The sequence below is a fragment of the Alosa pseudoharengus genome, unplaced genomic scaffold (assembly GCF_046254945.1).
Source record: "Alosa pseudoharengus isolate Yale_2024_CS ecotype anadromous, Long Island Sound unplaced genomic scaffold, YU_APseudo_1.1 YU_APseudo_1.1_scf_1, whole genome shotgun sequence".
Classification (NCBI taxonomy): domain Eukaryota; kingdom Metazoa; phylum Chordata; class Actinopteri; order Clupeiformes; family Clupeidae; genus Alosa; species Alosa pseudoharengus.
This window is the reverse complement of record NW_027468564.1, coordinates 38898067-38924370: the sequence shown is the minus strand read 5'-3', so window position 1 is coordinate 38924370 and position 26304 is coordinate 38898067. Positions and strand designations below refer to the sequence as shown.

Sequence of the window (26304 nt, the reverse complement as noted above, 5' to 3'; positions counted from 1 at the left end):
GAGTATATCCTGACAATATATTTGATTTGATCAGTTCTTCTGTCTTGCATGCATGGAATATCGACAAATTCCAATCCTGTACAGTTATCCAGTGACCCGTGTAGTATTAATGTGTTTTTATGATTATCATGATTATTGGGCTTCTTTGCAGTATCATACTGGAGCCCGGATTGGCATCTTGTGGGGTCCAGTATCCTTCGAAGTTCCTTACGCAGTGCCTACTTCTGTGCTACGCCCTGTGCTCCAAGTAGGGGGTGACGTGTTGCCTGAACACCAACCGTATGGACCACAGAGCGGTAGCACAAAATCAATACGTCTTACAAGGCGAAAACGCAGAAAGGCTAGATTCAGCGCTAGCTATCAAGGTAATCTCTCTGATCTAGAAAATATGATTAGACAAATTAGATAGAAACTGACCAGGAATTGAATCGTAATGTTAAACCAATGACCTTGCAACCTACTCTTGAATTAAGTTCACCTGAAAGCGTGGAAGTGAATGAATGTGTTGAAGCAGATGTTGAACAATGTGCAGGATTACTAAACCAGATCACCCTGACCTCAGAAATAGTTGATGATTATTGAATGTGAATAAAAGAATGGAAAATGAACCATAACTGCAAACAATGACCTCATAATAAATAATAAAGTGCGATGAATGAAATGTATCATTACAAGTATTTTAGTAGCCTGACCTTGTAAAGTCTAGGGAATTATGCATGTAAAGAATTGTATGTCTCAAACTGTGAAATGGGTAAAGTGCCTTAAACTGTTTAAATGAATGTATTCAGATTGCATTGTGTGAAGAGTTAATGCCATAAGTGTTTGTAACCTGTAAGAATGTAACCGATCTCTCTTGATGACTGTAAAAGTGTATGTTGCTAAATGTAATGTGTCACATGGTTATAATTGCCATTGAATGTAAACTGTTTGTGTAGGCTAACCTTTGGAAACTATCTGTAAACCTGAATGTAATGTATCATCTCCGAAATGTAACCCGGAGAAGTATGTTAATGCGTGTCATCTTAAATTGTTGGTTAAGATCAGTGACTTCTAGAATGTATTAGCTATCGTGAGAATTTTCCCAGAACCCGGTGAGAATATTCTCAGCTTACGTGAGAATATTCCCAGCCATCGTGGGAACTTCTAGAAGGTTCTAAACTGTCGTGGGAAAATAGGATTGATTTGTCTCAGGAATGTGTGGGGGAGGTCAAGTCCACCTAGTATAGGGGCCGAACTAAACGATCGGGGCTGCTTCTTCTTTTTTCTTCTACTGCTACGTGCTTTTTGCTGTTACGCTTGATTGTTAGGATTCGTTGTCCGTACTTCGTTGAGAAGCCAAGTGTTGGAACTTCGTGCCAGGCTGAAGCCGCGGATCGTAACTCCGCACCACCTGTTGCCGGGATCGCACTGCTACTCCGACAGTGAGAGACTGCAGGACGACTATCAGCGGATTTTTCCCTTTTTGAGGACTTACTTTTTTCTTATATACCTTTTTCTCCATTTGTGGATTTACTATTATATTCTCTTCTCCATCTGTGGATTACTATTTTTATTGTACTCTCTTTTGTGGATTTACTCTTTTTATATTTTCTACAACATTGTAACCTGCAAGTGGATATTACGCCGCATTTTGTTAACATCACCGAAGTGTAACAGACATGGATCGTACAGTACACAAAGACTATTTGAGATTATTGAAATTATAGATAGAGCATGTGAACACAAACAACATGAAACAAACAGAGACAGTATTTGACAAGACAATACGCTACAGGGGACAGATTACAATGGGGGTGGAGGAGGGGCGTGTGTGTGTGCATGAATAGCTATGTCCGTGCATGAAGGTGTGTGTGTGTGATGAATGTTTCTGTGTTGAAATGTTAAAATCCACAATAGCTTTCTGTCCGGTTTAAGTCGCTGTGACATATGTCTTAAATCGCATACTTCTGTACTTACAATACCTAATATTAGTGCACATGTACATTCACTTGTGCACTAATATTGGGTATTGTAATTACAGATGTATCCGGTTTGTGACATGTCTCTGTTGTGTGTCCACAGATGGCGTGTATACACTGAAGGTTTGCCTCAGACAGTCGACGCTGATTTATTCTGCCAACTTCCTGCAGAGGTCCAGTTGTCATTCACAAAATTTGTTGAGTTTTTCTCCACTGCAGCCCTCGAGTAAGAAACCATCCTAAGTCATACTTTTTCTCACTCGTGTTACCAAGACTCATGTAACCTTTGCCTTGTTCACCCGGCGGCCAGAACGAGGCTACAGGGGACACTTGCCATTACACCTCAGTCCAGCAGATGGCGGTAATGCACTCTGTTTGCAAACTGTCCCCCTATAGTCACAAAATATTTATATTTTACCCTGCCATTCTAAATACTTCTTTGCCATTGTTCAGAGTATGCTCATTGTACCAAATCGTGGACAAGCTTGAGCAAGCTGGAAAAAATGATGTCAGAATCCTTTTCACCCAGCCAAACCTACGGTACTCACCATAACATGAAGGGCAGCTGAGTTGCTTTTTTTGCACATCAAAAGCACTGTAGTGTGTTTTTTTTCTGACACAGCATGTCTTGCAGAATACGCCCTGAAGCACTGGAAAAGGATGAATTCTTTGGCTACCAGCTCCTGAATGGTCTAAACCCCATGATGATCCAGCGCTGCTCAAAACTGCCCGAGAACTTCCTCGTCACAGAGGAGATGGTCAAAGACTCTCTGAATGGGAGCAACCTGGAGCATGAGATTGAGGTAGGTTATATACTGTATCAACAAGCAAAATATTAAAGATATTTGCAAGACTGTGAGATGTAGAAGGTTGGAGCAGGAGATGATGGTATGCGTTTCTCAGCAGGTTACAGTCATGACCTCTAAAGGTTTCAGTGCTTTAGCAGTGCATGTAATCATGCACATAGCATCTTTTTCCTTTAAGGTGTTACTAAGAGTTTATACATTCACAGTTCCTAAAAAAAATCTTAAGGGTGTTTAAACATCCCTATAGGACTCTCCAAGGCAAACACATAAAATTGTAACCATTACACTGGTCACAAACACTCAATTCTACATTTCAGATATAATTAATCACACACAATATTGTTCACTCCATGATTGTTTTGGTGAATCAATTTACAACATATTCAGAATGAATTAGGATTAACAGAATAGAGTGAGAATTGGTGGATGTATTAATATATTTCCCATTTTAATCGGCCTCACAATCCTATAGAAAGGGAACATCTTCCTGTGTGACTACAAGATGTTGGATGGGCTTGTGGGAAATGTAGTCCATGACAGGCAGCAGTACCACACCGCTCCCTTGGTCCTGCTCTACTGCAACCCTCAGGGTCTGATGCTGCCCATCGCCATACAGGTAAACAGTTTGCATTTATTTTACCTTCCTTATCCATGATATTCATCAACCGACACATTTCCCATGATTCATAACGTACAAATTACTCTATACTCTTCACTATTTACAACTTCCGACTCCATGTATAAAACACTCCTGCCTTAAAAAAATTCCTTTAACTTATTTGAGTTGTTTGTACAACCAGCCATGGAAAAAGTTGAACCTGAACTCATTTTTACTCATTTCCACAGCAGTCACTGTCGACAGCTGTTAATGTTACCGAAAGTTTAAAACAGTATTGGTTGTCATGGCGGTGCACATACTGTAGATCACTTACGAATATGGTGCTTGAGCATCTGACGAGAATTGAGCATCTGACTGTCTTTTATACTTTTTTTTCTTTACTGTCTCTCTCCCCACTGGTAAGTATTTGGTGCCATGTATAACAGACCATTTTTGTAGAGAGAATTACCGTACTTTACTTCTAATTGCAATTCATCATGACAATCTTGCAGGATTTCATTCTGATGCATTCCTTTTGTCCACTTGACTGTTCTGCTGTTATTCAAAGTATGATTAGAGACTTTCTAATGAGGAGACACAGCACTCAATAAATCCTCCATAGAAATGCATGGGGTTAGTTTGTAACGCCAATATGGCAATTGTCTACACATATCACACCCCTTCCTTGGCAAAACGTTGACATGTGAATACATTGAGCCAATCATATGGTGTGTTGTGAAGACATCGTGCCAATCATGTGTTGTGATCTTGCCGCTGGAGGAAGATTGGTGTCGGGAAGCCTTGCGCACGCACATTTCTACTGAAATGGATGCCTGATGAGTGCCCAAAAAGCGTTGCAATATGGCCGCCGAGTGGAGCGAATTGCCTAAAAGGACTTTGGTATGATAGGTATACTGTATGTAGGCTAAAACTGGAGTAGCTGCCAATATTTAATTGGACTAAAAATGGCAACAATTCGACCCAACAGTGTCTTCAAGATCGAGAAGACCCTGTTGGGACAAAATGTTGTCGTTTTTTAGTCCAATTAAATATTGAGAGCTCCAGTGTGCGTGGACATTTATCTTCTTTTCATCCTAGCTGTACCTTTGTCCTGCAACTGGCCTAACAACAGGCGGGATTTGCACACAACTATTCTTCTATGTGATTAAGATCTTTTTAGGGTCGCATTCATTCATTAGAATGTTGGTTCCAACTTCATACTTTCACCACTAACATGTATGTCTCCCCTACACAGTTAGGGCAAACCCCTGGACCTGAGAACCCCATCTTCCTGCCCACCGATCCCAATCATGACTGGCTGCTGGCTAAAATCTTTGTGCGGGCCGCAGAGTTCAGCATGCACGAGTCCGACTTCCACCTGCTGAGAACTCACCTGCTATGTGAGGTGTTCACCATGGCAACATTACGGAACATACCCTCCATACACCCGCTCTATAAGGTATAACACCTGGAAAACGGGTGGGGAATCATGGGAAACAATCTAATCATTGAAAGACTATCGGTAATTGTAGAACATATTCATATGTGCATTTATGGATTCCCCCCCCCCCCCCCCCCCCTTTGCAGCTCATCTTTCCGCATATCCGGTACACGCTTCACATCAACATCCTGGCCCGGAATCAGCTGATATCTGAAAATGGGGTCCTTAACCAAGGTATGTACATACAGCATTTTTCAACAGGCATTAACGATACCGTCCTTACGTTTAATCCAATATAGGGCAATTCCATGGAAAATTACATTTTTGTAACATCCATAACACCAATAAAATGTGATGGTATGGTATGATGTGATGTGAATTTTCTGTCACGGCCTATGTCGACATTTTTCTAATTTAAACCGACTGGCATTGCCATCAGCAAAAACCTAAACCTATTGCAAGCATATAAAACAGTTAACTTAAGCCAAACAATATGAGTCATTATTTGTGTTAAATATCTATGTTGGAAAAAATATATAGCCTGGACGAATTTCTGGGTATCGCTAATTGTCTCAACTGGCTCGTGGCTTAAAGGAAAATTCCGGTTTTTAGCACTTTAAGGCCCTTTTCTGGTTTGTTTTGGATGAACTAGAATGGTGGACACCGAAATTTCGACGATTGGTCCGGTCTTGACTTTTCTGACTCGTTTTGAATCACCTTTGACTTCTCAGGGTGGCTGGCAATGGGCATACTGTAGTAGGCTACTCAAACATGTGCTAAAACAACCCCTAACGTTCGTTTTCAAAACTGTGCAACTCACAGAGTGGTTAGTGGTGTTCGTTGATTATTAAAAGCAAATATATCGGCGCAATGTATGATTTCCAGCCGTCTTATTTGCTATTGTGGAACTATTCACAACCGCTCAATATTGGAACCTGAAGCATAGACACCGAGGTGAAGTTAGTTTGATATTTGATATTCGGATATTCGACAGATATTCAAAAAAAAAATTATGCGGCCGGTTTCACCCCGTGTTTGCAGACAATGTACAAACAGATGACCTGTCTACTTGCTCCCAGGCGACCTTAGGGACCGTCTAAAAAGTACCTTCTGAATTACCTTCATAGTCTTTTTTGTCAATACCTTTGACATCATGTGACCTAGTGACTCCAAACCAATTAAAAATAGTTATCCTATATGGGACTCATCGGGCACACCTCTTTTTATGGTCACTGTATGCACGCTGTATTTTATATGAATATTTTAAAGAAAATACATTATTTACCATAAGAAACAGTCTCCTTTTTTTCAATACCTCCCAAGCCATGTGACCTAGTGACTCCAAACCAATGCAGAATAGTTATCCTATATGGGACTCATCGGGCACACCTCTTTTTATGGTCACTGTATGCACACTGTATTTTACATTAATATTTTAAAGAAAATACATTATTTCATATAAGAAACAGTCTCCTTTTTTTCAATACCTCCCAGGTCATGTGACCTAGTGACTCCAAACCAATGCAGAATTGTTATCCTATATGGGACTCATCGGGCACACCTCTTTTTATTATCACTGTATGCACACTGTATTTTATATGAACATTTTGTAAAAAAAAATACATTATTTCCTATATGAATGGTCCTCTTTTTTCAATACCTCCCAAGTCATGTGACTTAGTGACTCCAAACCAATGCAGAATAGTTATCCTATATGGGACTCATCGGGCACACCTCTTTTTATAGTCACTGTATGCACACTGTATTTTATATGAATATTTTAAAGAAAATACATTATTTACCATAAGAAACTGTCTCCTTTTTTTCAATACCTCCCAGGTCATGTGACCTAGTGCAGGGGTCGGCAAATAGTGGCCCGCGGGCCAATTTTGGCCCGCCATCTATTCTATCTGGCCCGCGAGATGACGTTAATTTGCTGTTTAAATAATAAAAAAAAAAAAAATGAAATTTTTTTTAACCCCATGTTTTTAAAAAGAAAAAAAGGCCTACAGCAATCCCATCAATTTCAAAACATTTATTGAGGTATAGATGATAGTCCTACTAAAGTGACAAAACAACAGGTGGAACATCCTTGCAGTTATCCATGACGCACAGGTCGGAACGGTATTGGCACGCGAGTGCGCGTAATCTTGTGCAAAAAAAAAAAAAAAAAGTGTCCTGTCTCCCTCTTCCAGTGGGCAAGGTCAAAAATAGCCTATGTTTCGTTAAATTAATAGGCTTGGCATTAATAAATGCAGGCAGGCTCAACACATACCTCTGCTTCCATTCTTCTTTGTAGGTCCTGCATTCTGAATCAATTTTTCTTTTCAAGGCTTTTGACAACGACATTTTGCATCGATAACTAGCATATAGCAATGTTCAGCTAATCATTTACACGTCATCCAAAAGAATAATATTTGTACACATTAGTTACGGCAAGTTGCTAGGCAAGTCGCCTGTTTCATGAGAGACGACAGGAGATGCAGCAGGCGGCATAAAAACAGCGCACATAAGCAAATAAACGTTTTTAATGGAATTAAATTAAATGCATTTTAAAAGTTAGATGATGTTTATTTTAATATAATATAATAATTCATAATTTAAATAGTAGGCCTATAACCCCCCCCCCCCCCCATTACAAAAGCTATGGCCCGCGATGCCATTGTCTGAAAAAAAATTGGCCCGGGTCCAAACGTAATTGCCGACCCCTGACCTAGTGACTCCAAACCAATGCAGAATTGTTATCCTATATGGGACTCATCGGGTACACCTCTTTTTATTATCACTGTATGCACACTGTATTTTATATGAACATTTTGTAAAAAAAAAAACATTATTTCCTATATGAATGGTCCTCTTTTTTCAATACCTCCCAAGTCATGTGACTTAGTGACTCCAAACCAATGCAGAATAGTTATCCTATATGGGACTCATCGGGCACACCTCTTTTTATAGTCACTGTATGCACACTGTATTTTATATGAATATTTTAAAGAAAATACATTATTTACCATAAGAAACTGTCTCCTTTTTTTCAATACCTCCCAAGCCATGCGACCTAGTGACTCCAAACCAATGCAAAATAGTTATCCTATGTGGGACTAATAAGACACACCTCTTTTTATAGTCAATCTATGCACACTGTATTTTATATGAATATTTTAAAGAAAATACATTATTTGCCATCATGAATGGTCTCCTTTTTCCAAACCAATATAGAATAATTATCCTATTATTCCAAACCAATGCAGAATAGTTATCCTATATGGGACTAATCAGACACACCTCAAATTAATATGATTTTTGCACATACTATTTTATATTAATTTCTTAAAGAAAACCAATTTGTAGCTGCTTTGGAAGCTGCTTTGTGCTCAATACCTTCAATATACTGGGTCCTAGACATCACAGATCAACATAGAACTGTTCTGCTATGTGATACTAATCAGACACACGTCAATGTGAAATAATATTTTGCATGAACTATTATATTTACATTTTTTTAAAGAATCACATTTATTTCCTATGGAAAACAGCTTTTTGCTCAATAGCTGCCATATGAGGGGTCCTAGACAACACAGATCAATACAGAACTGTTCTGCTATGGGGTACTTATCAGACAGAGATCAGAGATTCAATATGAAAAATTATTTGCCATCTACTATTATATGGAAGGTATTGAGAAAAAAAACAGATTATTTATAGAAAGTTTCCATAGGAAACAAATGGGTACTATAAAATAGTATGTGCAAAAATTATATTAATTTGAGGTGTGTCTGATTAGTCCCATAAAGGATATTCTGCATTGGTTTGGTGTCCCTACGTCACTTCAGACACCTTGGGGGGGGGGGGGGGGGGTATTGAAAAAGGAGACCATTCCTTATAGGAAACAATGTATTTTCTTTAAAATATTAAAATAAAATAGATTGTGCATATAGTGATCATAAAAAGAGGTGTGTCTGATGAGTCCCATATAGGATAACGATTCTACATTGGTTTGGAGTCACAAGGTCACATGACCTGGGAGGTATTGAAAAAAGGAGACTGTTTCTTATATGAAATAATGTATTTTCTTTAAAATATTAATGTAAAATACAGTGTGCATACAGTGATCATAAAAATAGGTGTGCCCGATGAGTCCCATATAGGATAACTATTCTGCATTGGTTTGGAGTCACTAGGTCACATGGCTTGGGAGGTATTGAAAAAAAGGAGACCATTCCTTATGGGAAATAAGGTATTTTCTTTAAAATATTCATATAAAATACTGTGTGCATATAGTTTCTATAAAAAGAGGTGTGTCTGATGAGTCCCATATAGGATAACTATTTTGAATTGGTTTGGAGTCACTAGGTCACATGATGTCAAAGCTATTGACAAAAAAGACTATGAAGGTAATTCAGAAGGTACTTTTTAGACGGTCCCTAAGGTCGGCTGGGAGCAAGTACACAGGTCATCTGTTTGTACATTGTCTGCAAACACGGGGTGAAACCGGCCGCATATTTTTTTTTTTTAATATCTGTCGAATATCCGAATATCAAATATCAAACTAACTTCACCTCGGTAGCATAGACTGCGCAGCTATCAACGTGCAATGAGTCTTCCAACAGAAATCAATGGGATTTTACAAAATGCCAAATAAAACACGACAGAAACTGTATTTCGCTACGCTACTTTTTTTGGAACATCAACCAACACCACTAACCACTCGGTGAGTCGAACCTACAACGCTGGGATAACAAGTCACCTGCTTTAGCCACTAACATGTATCACTATGCTGGTTTTAAGAGTCTGAAGATTATAATACTAGCCTAACAAAAAGCAAGGAGAATATTATTAACAGCAAGAATGAGCCAAGTAGGGGAGTCAGTCTCTTAATCAAAATTAAGCTAAAAGATAGATAAATCATTGAGTCACGAAATAAACATCCACTTCGGAATTTTTGGTTAGGCGGTTGTGATTTTTGGTTAGGCGCTCAGGACACCAACTGGAACTACCAAGGAACAACACAAGTGCGACTGCCCAGGGGCAGTAGTTCAAATGACCAAACTTTGCGTACTTGTTTGCGATTGAGAGTTCGAACTACCTTTTCTAGGAACACCAAATCCAAGAACGATGGAGCGAACTTCCAAGGTTGCGACGCAAGTTAGCAAACAACGCTTTCTAGAAACGAGCCCCTGAATGACCGCGAGGGAACGTTAGCAGCGAACGTTCCCACATCCTTCCGCAAACGTCCGCAGAACGTTCCCTGAATCGAAAATTGTTTGCTGGGTGAACACTATGGACGCGTGTATTAATTTCTTGACCAAGCACAATTCCCGTCTTTCCAAGTTGGTGTAATGGTTCTTATGCCTCCCTATTTCTCCCTAATAGTGCCATCCCGGTGGACCAAAGGAGAACTCGCAGCGATTATCATTGTACCCATCTTGGCACTCCTGGTTTGGCAACTGTGGTCGTTACGTGCTGGTTGTGAGTGTCAATCAGAAGCACTTAATCAATTTGTCCATCTCAACAAAAATGAAAGTAACACATCCAAAAGAAGTAGATCATTTTCTATCGAGTGATTTTAATGTCACCACCTCACACATTATTGCTGTCTTTTTGTGGGCGTCCTCAAACAGGAGGAAGAAGGCGATTGTAAATGAGGACAGCGTGATTAAAGCGGATGTCAAGGTATTTGAAATCATTTAGCATTGAACATAACAAATACGTATTTGATATATCGTATATTACTATCATTCCTTTCATACATAAGCCTGCAAACCAGAGTTACTTATCTGCTCTATTACATGTAATGATGGCTTTTAGAGGTTATTCTAGTTCTTGTTATTTGACTAGCCACTGTAATGCTACTTTTTAAAGGCTTCACAGGATAAGTATGTTTTTTTCCCCTATAATAATACTTTAATAACAAAATTATAAGTGGTTGTCAACTCTTTATAAGGGAATCCTCATTGTAAAGTACTAGGCTACCAATGAATTAAGAAGAAATGCGTACAAAGATATCAGAGTAACATATCCAAGGTAGAACCAGCAACAAATCAATCAAGTACAGGCCACACCTCACTTCAGACAATATACTGTATGTGATCTCCCCTCACCAGCAATGCACTAGTAATGTTTACTGCAGCACCGTAGCAACCATCTCTGACCCTGCATGCTTCAAGATGACCCCTGGCCCCCATGTCAGCGTTCAACATGACGAACACTACGCCACCCTTCACTTCACTCCCAGCTGGCAAGAGGTGTCTCTGAGCAGCAGCATAGCGAAGAAGCATCAGTTCAAATAGCCATGGGAGGAGTGGCTCGACACCTTTTTCAAACAACAATCATATCACTAGCAAAAAAATGAGCACTAATCACAAGCACGAGTCTGAATGTTTATTTGAAGTATATTTTTTAAATGTGCAAGCAAATGCTATGTACTGTACACCACCCGAGACCAACACATGAAGAGTAGTCAACCAATTTTTAGTTTGTATGCAATTTCAGTTTAGTTTATATATTGATACTGTAACGTTGGTGTGTTGGTCTAGCGCTATTGGTTCCCACAATGCATTGCGGCTGGGGTTCAGGGGGGGTTATTGTGTGTGTCTTTACCTTTGTTTACTGTTTATGGATGTGTTTTAGTGTAGTGTGTATCCCTCTTGTGTGACCCTTCTTGCTCGAGTCATTGCAATACATTTTCTGACACTATGGGGGCAACATTCTAACCTTAAAGCCTTTCAGTAGAACAGACTGTTTTTCACAAGTACAACATATATCATCATGCAGTATTGTGTGAAGTAAGTGTGAATCCTTTTTTTATTTTCTATTTTCATATGAATGTACACAATAAGCATGCTTGAATAAGTATATCATGATTATAAACATGCAATTAAAGTAAATGAGATACAGTATCCCACCTTGGTCTCCATAAGAACATGCTTATAATTCTATATTCTCACAGACTATGTCTGGCTCCAAATAATCAAAATGAAAACAAATAGGGATCCATTCAGGGACAGGAGTGGTCTTCGTGTTCATCCTCGTCTTCGTGGACTCTCTCTCTCTAACGCCCGACGCAAAGCCGACAGGAGTGTGTCGCGGTTGTTCAGGATGTTGTAGTGCATGAGATCCATCAGCTTCTGGAAGTTCTCCGGCTGATAGGCCAGGTTGGTAGTGACGTACGGCGAGTCTTTGGTGCTGACATCCACGTCCCCTTGTTTCAGTTCCTCCACCCCCTCGCGCCTGACACCTTAGTGCAACAACAAACAGGAAGTATAGGGTTGATAACAATATGCGATTTTCACGGCAGGATTGTTGAGGCAAAAATAATTAAAATGAAATCACCACAATGTCTGTAAAACTCGATACTATATAAGACACGCATACACTATCCGCGGTAATTAATTGTCTGATTCTGAGTTAAGTGTTGCACAATTGTCAGTCTTGTCTAAGGGGTTATCCTTTGCCCCCACTCACGATGTAACTACATTTGACACTCGAGTGGATTTATTTCGGTTCTATCGTAGCCTACACCTGAAAGTATGGCACTCTCAGACTTTTGGCCACACTCAGAGCTCCCTGAGTGCAACCACACTTGATGACACCTCTGACACTTCTGACCTGCCCACTGTGTTTAAACCTAAATCCCGATTCTCCCCTAAAGTGACCAACCCAGCACTTGTAACTTTTTCTAAGAAAGTAGACTTTGAGGTTAACCGGTTGTTGAATATGGACCCAGTTACGCACAGAACAAATCTATCCAAAAACGAGCGCATCGCCCTTAACAAACTTTCCAACAACCATGACCTCACTATTCGTCCTGCGGACAAAGGTACTGTCTAAGGATAAATACATCAAGGAAGCTCATCGTCAGCTAGACACCAAATACTATCAGAGACTGTATACTAACCCGTTATGAAAAAAGAATTTAATGCGCTGTTAAAAGGGGCATTTGATGAAGGCTACATAACATCAAACGAACTTGTTTTTTTAACTGTTGAGTACCCAGTTGTGGCAGCTTTTTATTTACTCCCTAAGGTGCACAAAGAACCCAGGGACAATCCCCCTGGTCGGCCTATCATATCAGGCAATGGTACACTCACTGAGCCTGCATCGAAATATATTGATTCCTTTATTAAACCGTTGGTAAGGGAGCTCCCATCATACATAGAGGACACCACCGACGTATTGAACAGATTAAAAACATTGCCCAATGTACGCACACATTTTCTAGTCATCATGGATGTTGAAAGTCTATACACGAACATTGACCACCAGCAGGGCTTGTTTGCGCTGAGTCACTATATCACAGGAAGAATTGACTCAAGTGAATTTCTATTGAAATTGACGGACTGGGTTATTCACAACAATTTTTTCATATTCATGGATGAGATGTATGTACAAAAAATTGGGGTACCCATTGGATCAAGTTTTTCACCTAATTACGCATGTTTGTATTTGGGCCTGTGGGAAAAGGAACACATATTGAACTCATGCAATCCTTTTTTTGAATGTATTACGTGGTATGGTCGCTACATAGACGATGTTCTTTTGATTTTCAATGGGTCTGAAAGTCAACTGTTGGACTTTCATACTTATGTTAATGGCATTAATCCCAATATTAAATTGTCATTAGACTACTCACTTGATAAAGTCAATTTCTTGGATTTGAATATCTATAAGGGCTTGGAGGGCCAGCTACACACTACTCTTTTCAGGAAAAGCACCTCCCGTAATACCATCCTTAGAACAGACTCGTTTCACCCCCCGCACCTTATACGGAATATCTTTTACGGCCAAATCCAACGTTTGAGACGTATCTGTGACAAAGACAACGACTTCAATGAACAGGCTGAGTCAATGGCTAGGAGGTTTTCGGATAGGGCGTATAGGCCAGAAGTTATTTCCCAAGCTAACAGTAAAGCGCAGGCACTTCAACGTAGCGTTCTACTTGAGAAGAATACACATAAACGGACTAATAAATCACCACCATACTTCGTCACTACTTACAGTAGTCACGCGGCACGGATTAAAAACATTGTAAGGAAAAACTGGTCGATCATTGAGAGTGATAGCCAATTACGAGAAGTGTTTCCTGAACCTCCAGTAATTCAGATGCGCGCCTACTCTTAGGGATAAGTTAATGCGCTCATACCTCCCACCTGAGCGAAAAGACTCCTGGCTCAAAAAACCTATAGGTACTTTTAAATGTATGCATTGCCCCCATTGTGCCAATGTCAACCAATCCAAATGTTTTTTGGACGCAAGAACCAACAGAACATATGAATTAAGGGATTTTATTAATTGTTATCGTTTGGCATCCTTGTGAGGAGGGGTTCTTTTATGTCGGCCGCACAAAAAGACGGTTAAGGGACCGTCTTGCTGAGCACAAATATGCCATCAGAGTGGTGAATAAAGATTACCCCATGGCTAGACACTTTAACGAGTACCATAACAAGAACGACTCCTTGTTAACTATACAGGGCATTGAGCATGTCAGACCTTTGGCGAGGGGGGGCAATAGGTTACAGAGGTTGAACCAACGTGAGTCGTTCTGGATACATCGCCTGAATGCTATGGAATATCCTGGTCTAAATGAAGACATCGATTTCACTTGTTTTTTATAGTGATGTAGGCCTACTGATGTGAATGTCACTGTATATTTCTTTTATATAATAATTTTTTATTTTACATTTCTTTTCTTATTTTTCTTTCTGCTGTATTAATGTGCAAAGGATCGATCACCTGTTGTAGAATGTCTTTTCTGGTCATATGACCTCTTGACCCTATATAGGTAAGTCCTCATTCACTTGTACATGCCCTGATGAAGACCAAGTGTGGTCGAAACATGTTGGCGTTTTAAACTATGGATTAGCCAGTAACAAATAAAGGCTTTTTAAATATACCTTCCTCAGTCACCTTCCCTGGACTGCCTGGAATTGCTTTCCTTTTCATGAACTGTTCCCATTTTCCAAGAGCACCCAATACGAGGATAAAGTCTACGCTTTACAATCAAGAGCTACCAGCCTCTTTTGCTGAAGTATATAATATATAATATCATTATAATTTGATGGATTATTAATAGTGAAATTAATTTTTTATTTGATTGCTTTGTGCTTTTTAACTAATTTGGGAAAATAAATTACACTCAAAATACGAGTGAAGTGGTGGTGAGTATGTAACCACACCCAAAAGCATTCAAATGGAACAATGGATGACTGAAAAGATGGTTAATATGTTTTATCAATATGACATTAATTATTGCATTTATAAACATCACAATATTGACGGTTAATGCCTGTATTCTGTGACACATCCTGGCCCCTTGGATTTGAAACGATGAAAGGACTGAGCTGAAATAATCACAAGCATGGCGTATTGTGGAGAATGAAAGATTTCTGAGGGGTCGGGGCTTGCACCTACTCACCTGGGGCTTTGAACTCCCTGAAGGTGAGATTGACCATGGGGAAGTGAACCACGATGGGTGCTTTGGGGTTCTCCTCGTCCTCGAAGACGTACACCTCTTTCATGGGCTCGTTCTCCACGTGGCAGAAATCGATGTGGGGGAACGGGATCCTGTGGTCAGCACAGTGCTGCTGGGTTTCCTTTAACACCTGAGGAGTACATTGACAGGGCAAACAGGTCAAACGTGCCTCAGAGAAGATGAGTAATGTACCTGGCTTAGTGCTCAAGCTCAAGCATGACCATGATAAATGGATAGGTCGTGGTTTAGTGTCGTTAGGTAGGTCATTGTTTATCCACAACTACATTTATTGGGGTCAGAAGAGTGTCAAGAGAAAAGGCAGTTTGCTCTATTTTAATCAATAAGAAATGGTGTCAGGCATGACAGGTGCACGGTCCCTTCAAATTAAGAGCCTCAGATATGAGCACCATGCTGGCCAGGGTGTCACAACATGGCTGATTTGAGAATAACATACATTGCTCACACTGATGTACTACCTCATGTAAAACAATTATTAATACATAGCATAACATAACATAACATAACATAGTAAACCTTAAACTGATCCAAATCCCACGAGTAGTTGAGGGACAGGACGAGGTCCATGCACCTGTGCGCTTGCAGCACTGGGATGAAACCTGTGTTACAGGCGAAGCCCGCGTCCACCAGGTTCAGGGTGGCGTCCGCTGGGGTCAGCTGGTTTGGGAACGCATCAGGGTGAGTGTCTGGACAGGAAGCCCAAAGGTTGGATTTATTATAACAATGGCAGCTGGTTCCAAATCGTGTCATATTTCACACACAGACACACACACACACACACACTCATACGGTTATTCAGTATATCACACATACTGTATATGACACACGTGTGTGACATATGTAATAAGCAGAACATATACAACATATATAATTGATTATGTAAATATATTAAGATATATAATAAACATGTGATACAACAGCATAATACACAACAGCTGTATATTATGTGACATGAAGTGGCATTATTCTTACCATTTCCCGCAATGAATCCACTTGTCTTGTTGTAGTCCCAGTGTAAATTTAGGCCTCGCATGAAGTTGTAAATGTGGCTGGAGATCGGTCGGCTGGTGAAGAAGCCGGTAATCCTTTGTGCCATGTCGGTGGCCGGCTTGATGATGACGGTGTCGAGCGTGGACGGCCTGTTGTCCGACTCTGTGGGGGACAGAACACCTCACGAATCTCACAGGGTCCAACATGACAACACACACCAACAGCACAGTCATCAGACAGCTGGTTGAAGCTGCTGGGGCAAACTACTGGACTGATACTGTAGTTTGTCAAAATTGCTAAGAATGTGCCTACCCACTTTTAAGATGCTTGACTTCCACATTTCCCTGTGCTACCAATTACATACACGTTAGAAATCATAGGAAGAGTTTGGTTCCAAAAGGCTATATCCTCCATTTTAATGAATTTTCATTAATCTTATTTTTATTATTATTTTGTTTTACATGTAATTTTAGTGGATCTGTATTGGGTTATTGTTATTCAATTAATCTGTACTCAATCAAAACCACACATTTGCAATTTTGTTGATATTATCTGAAATACACAATGACATAACATGACTTATTAATGTTTTTAAAAATGGAGATATAGTGTTTTGGAACCAAACTCTTCATATGCATGTACTGTATACAACATGTATGGATGCATTTATGTGTACAATATATAGCCTACATATTTATCATGTATGGATGCATTTATGTGTACAATATATAGCCTATATATTTAATCATGTATGGATGCATTTATGTGTACAATATATAGCCTATATATTTAATCATGTATGGATGCATTTATGTGTACAATATATAGCCTACATATTTAATCATGTATGGATGCATTTATGTGTACAGTATATACAACCAGCCAGGTATTGAAACCACAACTTTTAGGCTACTGCAGTGTAGTGGTAACTTTCCTTACCACTACACTTACAGTGCTGTCTTCAGAGCACCAATACCTGTCTTGATGACATCACCAGGAAGCCAGGCTGGTTTGTTGCCAGTGACATAGTTCCACACATCGTTAAGGCTGATGGACATGGCACTGCTCCAGATTCCTACAGAACACACACACAGGATGGATGGATGGAGAGGGGGCTGTACTGCATGATCAGGGATCCCCTCACACATCCCCCCCCCCCCACACACACACACACACTCACACACACACACACACACACAATCCTTCTCCCTTGCTTCCTTCATCTCTTACCTATAAGGAATGGCAGCCGAGCCTCTGGAAGGTTCTTGACCATGCACCCCAGGAAGTACTCGCTACCAAAGTTCTCCGTGGGGATGGACGCACCGTATTTTGGAATGCCCACCTCATAGGGGCTGAACTCACACCACTCTGCAAACACAACAAAGGAACAATCTGAAGCTATGACCCAAACATGCTTTAGTCTGTAGAATCACAACATCTTAGCTACACCGGATACAGTAACATTCACTGACTACAATTAGCAAATTCCACTTTAATCAGTAGAGCTGGACGAATGTGTATGCACTGCAGACATTGCCCTGAATTATATTTCAATTTTTTTTTTTTTTTTGCACAGCACTTGCCATGTGCTCCATTTTGTACGGGATCTGAGTTGAATATCTTAATTTAATTAATAGAAGAATAAAGGGTTGTTTGGAATAAAACTGAAAACTCTTACCAGCATCAGTGACGTTGCCCTTCTGGCTGGTCTTCATGTTCACTGCTGTGTAGATGGGCAGAGGATTTTGTCCCTCAGATACTGCCCTCCTCTGGTCAGACAGGGTACTGTCCCATTTCTGCACAGGCAAAAGTGCACATTCAGCAATTGGCTCTGCAGAATCTATTGCTTACGTGTAATATGCAATCTGATTGCAGTTTGCAAATACATTTTGAACAAAGTTATGGGTGTGTGTATATGTATGGGTGTGTGTATATGTCTGTGTGTGTTGTATTGCTTGTGTGAGAGATGAACAAGAGAGAGATTTAAGAGAAAGAGAGATGTGTGTGTGTGTGTGCGTGTGCGTGCGTGCGTGCGTGCATGTGTGTGTGTGTCTGTGTGTGTATGCATGTGTGTGTATGCATGTGTGTGTGTGTGTGTGTGTGTGTGTGTGTGTAATGTAAAACCGTGCCTTTTATGGTTTTGTTGCTTTCTGTTTCTGTGTCCATTTCTGTGCTTTTATGTACTATTTCTCTGGGCCATTGCTTATGCAGCACACTGAATGACCCCTGTGCTATTTAAATAAACTTGACTTGAATTGACTTGACTGTATTCAGCACCTTGCCATAGATGAGGTGTTCGATGGCCAGACCCCACTTGTCGATGTAGGTGACTGGGACCCCCTCCTTCTCCCTCAGATCCATCTCCTCCCTGTAGCCACGGAGCTGCTCAGTGGACATGATGTCCTGGTACCTCTTAATCATCTCAACCTTCATGGGCTCGGCGACCACACTTATGTCCTTTTGCGACCAATCGGAAGTATCGTAGAGTGTGGATATGGCCCTGTAACATGCAATAATGCCATGTTATATGAGACAGAACATTATATGGAAATCATACAGGTAAGACTGGTTATGATGTGGTATATTCACACTATATATTCTCTCTCTCTCTCTCTCTCTCTCACACACACACATACACACAGAGCATTTCAGAAAAGGTCACACTGCACTGAAAGTCAGATGTGTGAGTGAGTTGTGTGTGTGTGTGTGTGTGTGTGTGTGTGTGTGTGTGTGTGTGTGTGTGTGTGTGTGTGTGTGTGTGTGTCGTCTAATCTTGTCTGAGGGGCTGGTCTCTCACCATGTGGCTCCTGAGACTCCCGTGATGTAGCTGACAGCATCCAGGATGCCCAGAGCTTGGAGACCCTTCAGACTCCCAAAGGTGCCAGTCATCGCCCTGGTCCCGCCCCCCGAGCAAACCACACCCACCAGCGGGACCTGGAAGGAGATGTGTCAATAGCAAAGATCCTAGAGCGGAGCTCTGTTCTAGAATCTTTGGTCAATAAGCTTCCAAAACGGTTCTAAACAGTACTGCCATTACCATGAAATAGGAACAGTGCAGCAAAATTACTTTTGTACTGTTCACACATTTTTGTCGGCATATTTGTACATCTGCCATTGTCAGTCCTGGAGACAAGTGTAATAACTACACACCTGTTGTCCTCTGTCATCTCTCTATCTCTCTCTCTTTCTAGACCCTTTCAATCTGTTCCTAGATTGTTTCCGGTTTCTGTATTGAAACATTCAAAACCACATATACTTTGAAATTAAAATGTAAAATCTATTGGACTTTAGCGTAATGCTCTACAAATTGTTGATTTTAACTTTTTTGTGTCCCCAAGTTACTATAAAAACTACTAAATGTTGTTTTATGTGCCACCAGAAATGCCTTATGTTATGCAGTTGAAATGGTCAATAATGAGTACAACTGTTTATGAACATTATGCCTTCAATAGGGAGTGATTCAGAATGTAGCATCATGTACGAGCATTCTGGGAAATGTAGGCAGTGGAGGTACTGTATGTATTGTGTTACTGTATGTCTGAGTGTGTCTGGCCCAGGCCTTCACTCTCTCTATTTGCATCCCAGGTCAGCAAGGAGCTGGCCAATGTAGTGGAACACATATTTGGACCAAATTTGTACATTGAGGTGAGTCATCTCTCCGTGGGCATGTTTGTGTGTGTGCGTGTGTGTGTGTGCGTGCCTTTCCCCCTTCCTTAGCCCCCAAAAGAGCATTCTTGTTTTTAATGTTCCACTTGGTTTGTAGAGTTGGAAAAATTAAAGCCTCTATCCACTGATGAACAAAAGTGATTATCAAGCAAAATGAAATACCATCTCTGGCTAATTTGATCTACACAAACAAGACAAATTCCTTGTATGCAAAAAACCTGCTTGGCAAGAAACCAAACTCTGATCTGTATCTTCCCTTCAATGCACCCCCCACCCCCCTGGTTTACTCCCTTATCTATCTATTTCTCTCTCTCTCACACACACACACACACACACACACCACACATACACACCACGCATACACACCACACACACACACATACACACACACACACTACCTTATCTGTCTGAGGAGGTGAGCTGAGTCCTAGCAGCTTTTGCAGAGCATGCCCCACCACCGCCTTCCTCTTCTCCAGGAAGTCCCTCTCAGCCAACGGGATGTTAAAGTCCAGACGCAACGCCAGATTCTCCTCTGAGCTGCAGTGTCACAGTCACCAAACAACAGTGAAGAGGGCAACAGTAACAGCATATTTATGTCAGTTACACTTTGATCACGAAAAGGACCTCAAGAAATGTAATCGATCAAATAAAATAATAGAAACTATTACACAGAGCCTTACTCACCGTGGCGATATGGCTCATTTAAAATCATAATGTCGTACTGTGATGAATAGCTGGTGGTAATGGCACATGTGTTCATGTCTCCTTCACGTAACCATACACCATAGACATAATAGAAACCGTACACTACCAGAATTTGAAAATGATGACCAAAACATCTGTTGTCTCGTGTTAATTGTTGGATTTAGGTCAGAGGTTGGATTTAGCCTAAATCATTTAGGTCAGAGGTCATGATGGTGTGTGTATGCGTTACCCCAACCAGAGTGTGCTTTGCAGTTCTAGTTTAAAACAAGACTATGAAACAATTTGCTACTTTCTTTGAGGTTTTTTTTTTATCAAGGAAGACATTTTGGTTATCATCTTCAAATTCTGGTTGTGTACGTTTACATGAAGGACAGATGAACACATGTGCCATTACCACCAGCCATTCATCACAGTACGACATTCCTGTCTTCAAAGGACACAGTTAGCATGTTAGCAAGCTTCTAGCAGTGCCAACAAGGCTCTGAATCAGGGCTGTATGTTAACTTTTTTTGCTGAGGTTGACTTTCTAACATCGGTATCTAGTTACAAACACCTCATTAAAATAATGTGTCACCGGTGCTAAGCTGGATAATCATCCAAAACTGTTTTTTTTGTAGCATGTGCTACATTATACGTTGCACTGTGCACTCCTGCTCTGGGTGGTGACTGCAAGGTTTTGTATGTCTTTGGTTAGCTCACTAGGAAATGTTGAATAAGGAGTGGACCTACAATGTATACCGGTAAGTGATTTACATACAGTTACAAACATGTTGTGTATACAATGAAGCACATTACCAAGGTATGCCTGTGTGGAGAATTGAGAGTGTATTAAGTTTTTAGGTAGACGGAGGTTTTACCTTTCCCCTGTTTTCAGTTCCAGGTTAACACAATCCTGTGGGAAATAAAATGGTGTTGTTTGATAACTGGGCATTTTCTTTTTTATTATTCAAATGTGTTCAAATTGAGCAATAGATGAATGTTAGAGTTTGTGTACTACCTCTCCAAGAGGCACTTTCATTTCCTGATTAGCACTGACTGGCCGCAAAGAATCTGGTGAAAGATTGATTGACTGAATGGCATCGTCAACCTGTTGACAGCAGATTATGAAATAATAAAATGAATGAAAAATAAATAGAAATAAAATGTATGGCATAGTCTCAAATTCTCAATAGTATAGTCTATTGGTTTGCAATGAGTATCTTCCTTTTTGTTACCTGAAAATTATTGTCTTTTCTAAATGAATCAGTAGTTTTTAAAATGTCAAAAAAGGTGGAGGATGTCAATCTGTGCTTTTCCTGAGACAACAATGACATTTTCCAATGCTTTGCTTTGTCTACACCCAAAAGATTATTCAGAATGTGGTTTGACAATACTGAAGATTATAACAATTCCCTATCAAAATAGTTCACAATTAATTAATATATAAATTGCTGCAGTTCTAGTTGAGTCCACCACACCTAAAATGAGAACATGTTCCTTCAGGACTAAGTGTGTGTGTGTGTGTGTGTGTGTGTGTGTGTGTGTGTGTGTGTGTGTGTGTGTGTGTGTGTGCCTGCGTGTATGCATGCATGCATTTATGTGTGTGTGTGTGTGTGTGTGTGTGTGTGTTTATGTGTTGATGTGTGTGTGTGTACCTGCACAGAGAGTTCTGTCTCCAAGTCTCTGTTGATGTAGTAACGTAAAGAGTCCATCAGGTCCGAGTTGAGAACATGTTCCTCTCTATAAGCTCCTTTCAGCTTCAGTATTAAGCTCTGTATTTCTGCAACACACACACACACACACACACACACACACACACACAGAGAGAGAGAACATATACCTAAGTGAACTGAAAAAGTGTTTCCCCCCTGAACAAAAATTGACAGCTGTACTAAAGCTGGTGATTTATTTTCTTTCTTTGATCCTTCAATGTGTTCTACTGCTTACCTGGGTGTTTTACCGTGATGTCAAGAGTTGAGAATGGTGGTGCCTAGAAGCAGAAGAATCAGGACGAATGTGAGCCATAATTCATAATTTATCCTTTATCTCGACTGAAAGTGTTACGCTTTACTTGACGGTATCGATATAAGAGTGACATGACACTGTCATGAACGTGTCATAAACATTATAAACAACCCATAAACGTTTATGACATAACGCTTCTGTTATTAAGTGTCATTCGGTTTTTGTCACGACAAGTTAGGGTTAGGTTTAGGGTAAGGGTTAGGGTCAGAGTTATGGTTCATGTGTCATGACAGTGTCATGTCACTCCTATGTAGATACCGTCAAGTATTACCAAAGTGATATTTTATTACATGTTTATGCTAACATTTTTTATAGAATTGACACTGCATATTTATAAATTGCAATTATTACGTATACTACATATTAATATCACTGCAATATGCACACTGCAAACAGAATTCTGTAACATCATACTCATATCAACAAATATTATTCTGAATCATTTAAGTAGACTACACAAAGTGACACCTACCACCAAGATTCCATTGGACAGGTAAGAACCTGGTGCTTCAGCGCTAAAAACAAGAAGGACAAGTGTGAGGCGTTTAATAGGCATCTGATGGTTATGAGTCTATAGAGCTACTGTAACACTCTAAAAAACACAGATGAAAAAAAGGAGCATATGATAAAATATGCAGGGCAGCAATCAGCCTATTATAAATAATTGAAGCCAATGCTTTTTTCAACCTACAGTTGCTTTCACAGTCCTAACAGTTCAATGTTTCCAGGACAACAGTTTATCTTTTCCATTTCAGTGTTTTAATGCAATAAAAGTGTATGTATGTATGTACGTATGTATTCAGTTATGTATTTATTTATTAACTTGTCTGTTCTCTTACCTCTCAACCATCTCAAATTCGACCCATAACTTATCATTTGTCTGAGCATAGACAAAAAACAAAACAAAAAAAAGATGTCAGTTGACCACATTTTGTTATTAACATGGTAAAATGTCATAATGTCTCTTCAAGAGAGCTTTACCTGTGCATTTGTTAAGAACACTTTGGTCTGTTTTTGGCCCATGGTGAGGTTACTTAGATCAAACAAGATAGCCGTGCAAATATCATCTCCAAAGGATGTGTCATCATCGAACATTTGCAATTCTAGAACATTCTGTAAGAGAAGGATAGTTGTGTAAAAAAGGATAGATTGAGAAAGGAAAGCACTTTTAAAAGTTATTCAACTTTGAGTAGGTGGACCCTCAAACTGATGAATTTGAGACACACCAACCTGGTATCTTAACCAAGGGGGAGGCAATAAGTATAGTTGATAACATCAACAGTTAATAACAATTTGTCTGTAAAGTTTTACATCAGATGTTTGTAAATATGGTTTTAAAGGGTCTATAAGCAGGATCAGCACAACATTGAGATGTCTGTGTGGGTCAGACCTTGACATGGCTGTTCACGCGGAAGTGGAACGTTTCGTTCCACTCAGGGCTGTCGCTGTTGGGAACTGTCCTGGTGCGGTGCAGGCGGGCGGAAGACGTGGGGAGCTTCAGAGTCACATAGCAGTCCGACTTCGACCCTGAAGAGAACCACCAAGAGGGGGTTAGGGTTAGTACTAGCAATCAGTTCAGTTCAATTCATTTCAGTTTCTCTGCCGCTATCTGGGAAAAAAGTTGTTTTATCTTCAAGAACAACTGTGTACACATTGAATTCATGCACATATTGTACAAAACTCTGCACATTATTTAGTTAGTTAGAGGATTTCAATTCCATCCACATATTTTCTGCTATACCTAACAATAGTTGAAGCATGGCAATAGAAGACACTGAAATATCTTCCATATCTGGCAATCTATTGCGTTAGTAAAAAAAAACAGAAAAAAAAACAGTGAAAAGAGACAATTAACAGTCAAGCGGACAGAACACAGATTGATTGACGGGACTTACAGTAGTCATGGGAGTGCTGAAGTTCTGCTCGCAGGACGGTAACAGAGAGCTTCCAATAGGGGACCAATTCCAGCTGAGAAAGATAAATAAACAAATAACGTTAATCACAGCAGCACCAGTCTCATCACCATTATTGTCAAATTATCTTCTCAGTATCTTCACATTATCTCCACAATATCTTCTCATTATCTTCACATTGTCTTCTCAAAATCTTCTCAATGTTTGATCAATATCTTCACATTATCTTCTCAATATCTTCTCAATGTTTTATCAATATCTTCACATTATCTTCACATTATCTTTAACCATCCTGCATATAACAGCTTGCTATAGTACACCATCCAGAGTGAGGTCTGTTTTTTTTCTGCTTTCATTTGAGCTTTGAGGTGTTTTCATAAAACAGAACATGGAATTCACCATGTAATTTATTCACACATTGTCCTGTAATATAAGGCACGCAATCTGATGAGACACAAGCATGAGTTGTAAACTTTTGACAGTTTTAAAATTGTGATGACCTAGAAAACAAGACTGGACAAAATTATGTTTTCAGAAAAAAATGGGTTAAAATAAGGACCAGCTGCATTAAAACTGAAGTAATACATTGCCCATATCGGACCAGACTGACCAGTGGTCCTGAGGAAATTATTTATACAACCCAACACATTTAGAACGTAACAGTTTGCTTACCTTGGCCATGGTTGTTTCTGCAGTGAGCTCAGCTCAGTCAACTTGAAGGCAAATATCTTGAGTGACTGAGGGCGGAGCAGTTTTTGCTTTTGTGGACTTTAGAATGTGTTCTGTTTTCATACTGACCCATGAAACTGGACAGCACCAGGTAGGCCATTCCACTGTTCCAGTTAAACTGGTTATTGTAGTTCAGTTGGTTATTGGAGGAGTATCATGAAATCATTTGGTCTCACTTACCACATGTCCTGCCAATTGCCTGAATGCTCCACCAAAGACAAACAAAAATAAAAATCACCAACAGCTTTCGTGCACCAATAACATCACCAACAAAACAGCCTTTGAGAGCATTTCATTATCACTGGTTAACAAGCAGGCATCCGTCATCATCTTCAATGTCCCCCCACCCTACACACGCACACACACACACACACACACAGACGCCACGTCGTCTTCAATGCGATGCAATCAAAAACATAATCAGACACACCACAAGCCCTTGATAAAGGCACCAACAAATACCAAGAACCAGCAACAAATTCTTTGGTCATTCTTCTTAGTTTATGATCCGATCAGCAAAATATAACAATAGCAGTGCATGTGAGACATGCTAAGATTCTCACAGAGCTACAAACATGGGATGTTCGATATAAGCTCCACCATTGGTCCTCAGAGCCATCTGAGTGGGATAACCAGAAGCAGTTGGACGTCTAATTATCCTCAAAACGGTTTTGACAAGACCAACAAGGGGCCTGCAGGGTATGGAACTGCCAGACTATAAAACCATGCAAATAAAGATTCTTTATACAAACGAACATCCTCTGTGCTCCTTCCAGCAAATTGCAAAATTCCTCTTGCACTTCCCTAATGACACATTTGAAAACAATCTTTTTGAGACTTCATTAAAACTGATGTTAAGGCAACTGGCCGATAATCATTTAAAACTGGGACGCCAGATACCTGTTGAGGTTTCTGGAGAAGCTGTGGGCCTATGAAACACCTGAAGGAAGGTGCCTGCTTGATAACTCCAGTGAAATGGTCTTAGAGGCTGTTCTGTTGGTGGGT

General features: G+C 40.0%; 1 protein-coding gene, 1 long non-coding RNA gene and 1 pseudogene across 2 annotated transcripts; 1 reads left to right on the top strand and 2 right to left on the bottom strand.

Annotated features, from left to right (window-relative positions):
* Positions 1–2581: 2581 nt before the first annotated feature.
* Positions 2582–4827, top strand: LOC143118739 (polyunsaturated fatty acid lipoxygenase ALOX15B-like). Its single transcript, XM_076279829.1, has 3 exons — positions 2582–2761; positions 3237–3380; positions 4618–4827. Exons 1-3 carry the CDS (start codon positions 2582–2584, stop codon positions 4825–4827), a joined length of 534 nt encoding a protein of 177 aa, XP_076135944.1.
* Positions 4828–11825: 6998 nt separating this feature from the next.
* Positions 11826–25251, bottom strand: LOC143118732 (cytosolic phospholipase A2 zeta-like; annotated as a pseudogene).
* On the bottom strand, positions 22369–23170 carry LOC143127627 (uncharacterized). Its single transcript, XR_012987661.1, has 3 exons — positions 23130–23170; positions 22580–22622; positions 22369–22412 (listed from the first exon to the last, which is right to left on the bottom strand). It is a non-coding gene; the product is annotated as an uncharacterized LOC143127627 (long non-coding RNA).
* Positions 25252–26304: the final 1053 nt, after the last annotated feature.

Coding starts and splice junctions, on each gene's coding strand:
- LOC143118739 (XM_076279829.1), top strand. CDS start 2,582: ATGTCTTGCAGAATACGCCCTGAAGCACTGGAAAAGGATGAATTCTTT. Junction 2,762..3,236: donor ACCTGGAGCATGAGATTGAG/GTAGGTTATATA, acceptor ACAATCCTATAG/AAAGGGAACATCTTCCTGTG. Junction 3,381..4,617: donor TGCTGCCCATCGCCATACAG/GTAAACAGTTTG, acceptor TCCCCTACACAG/TTAGGGCAAACCCCTGGACC.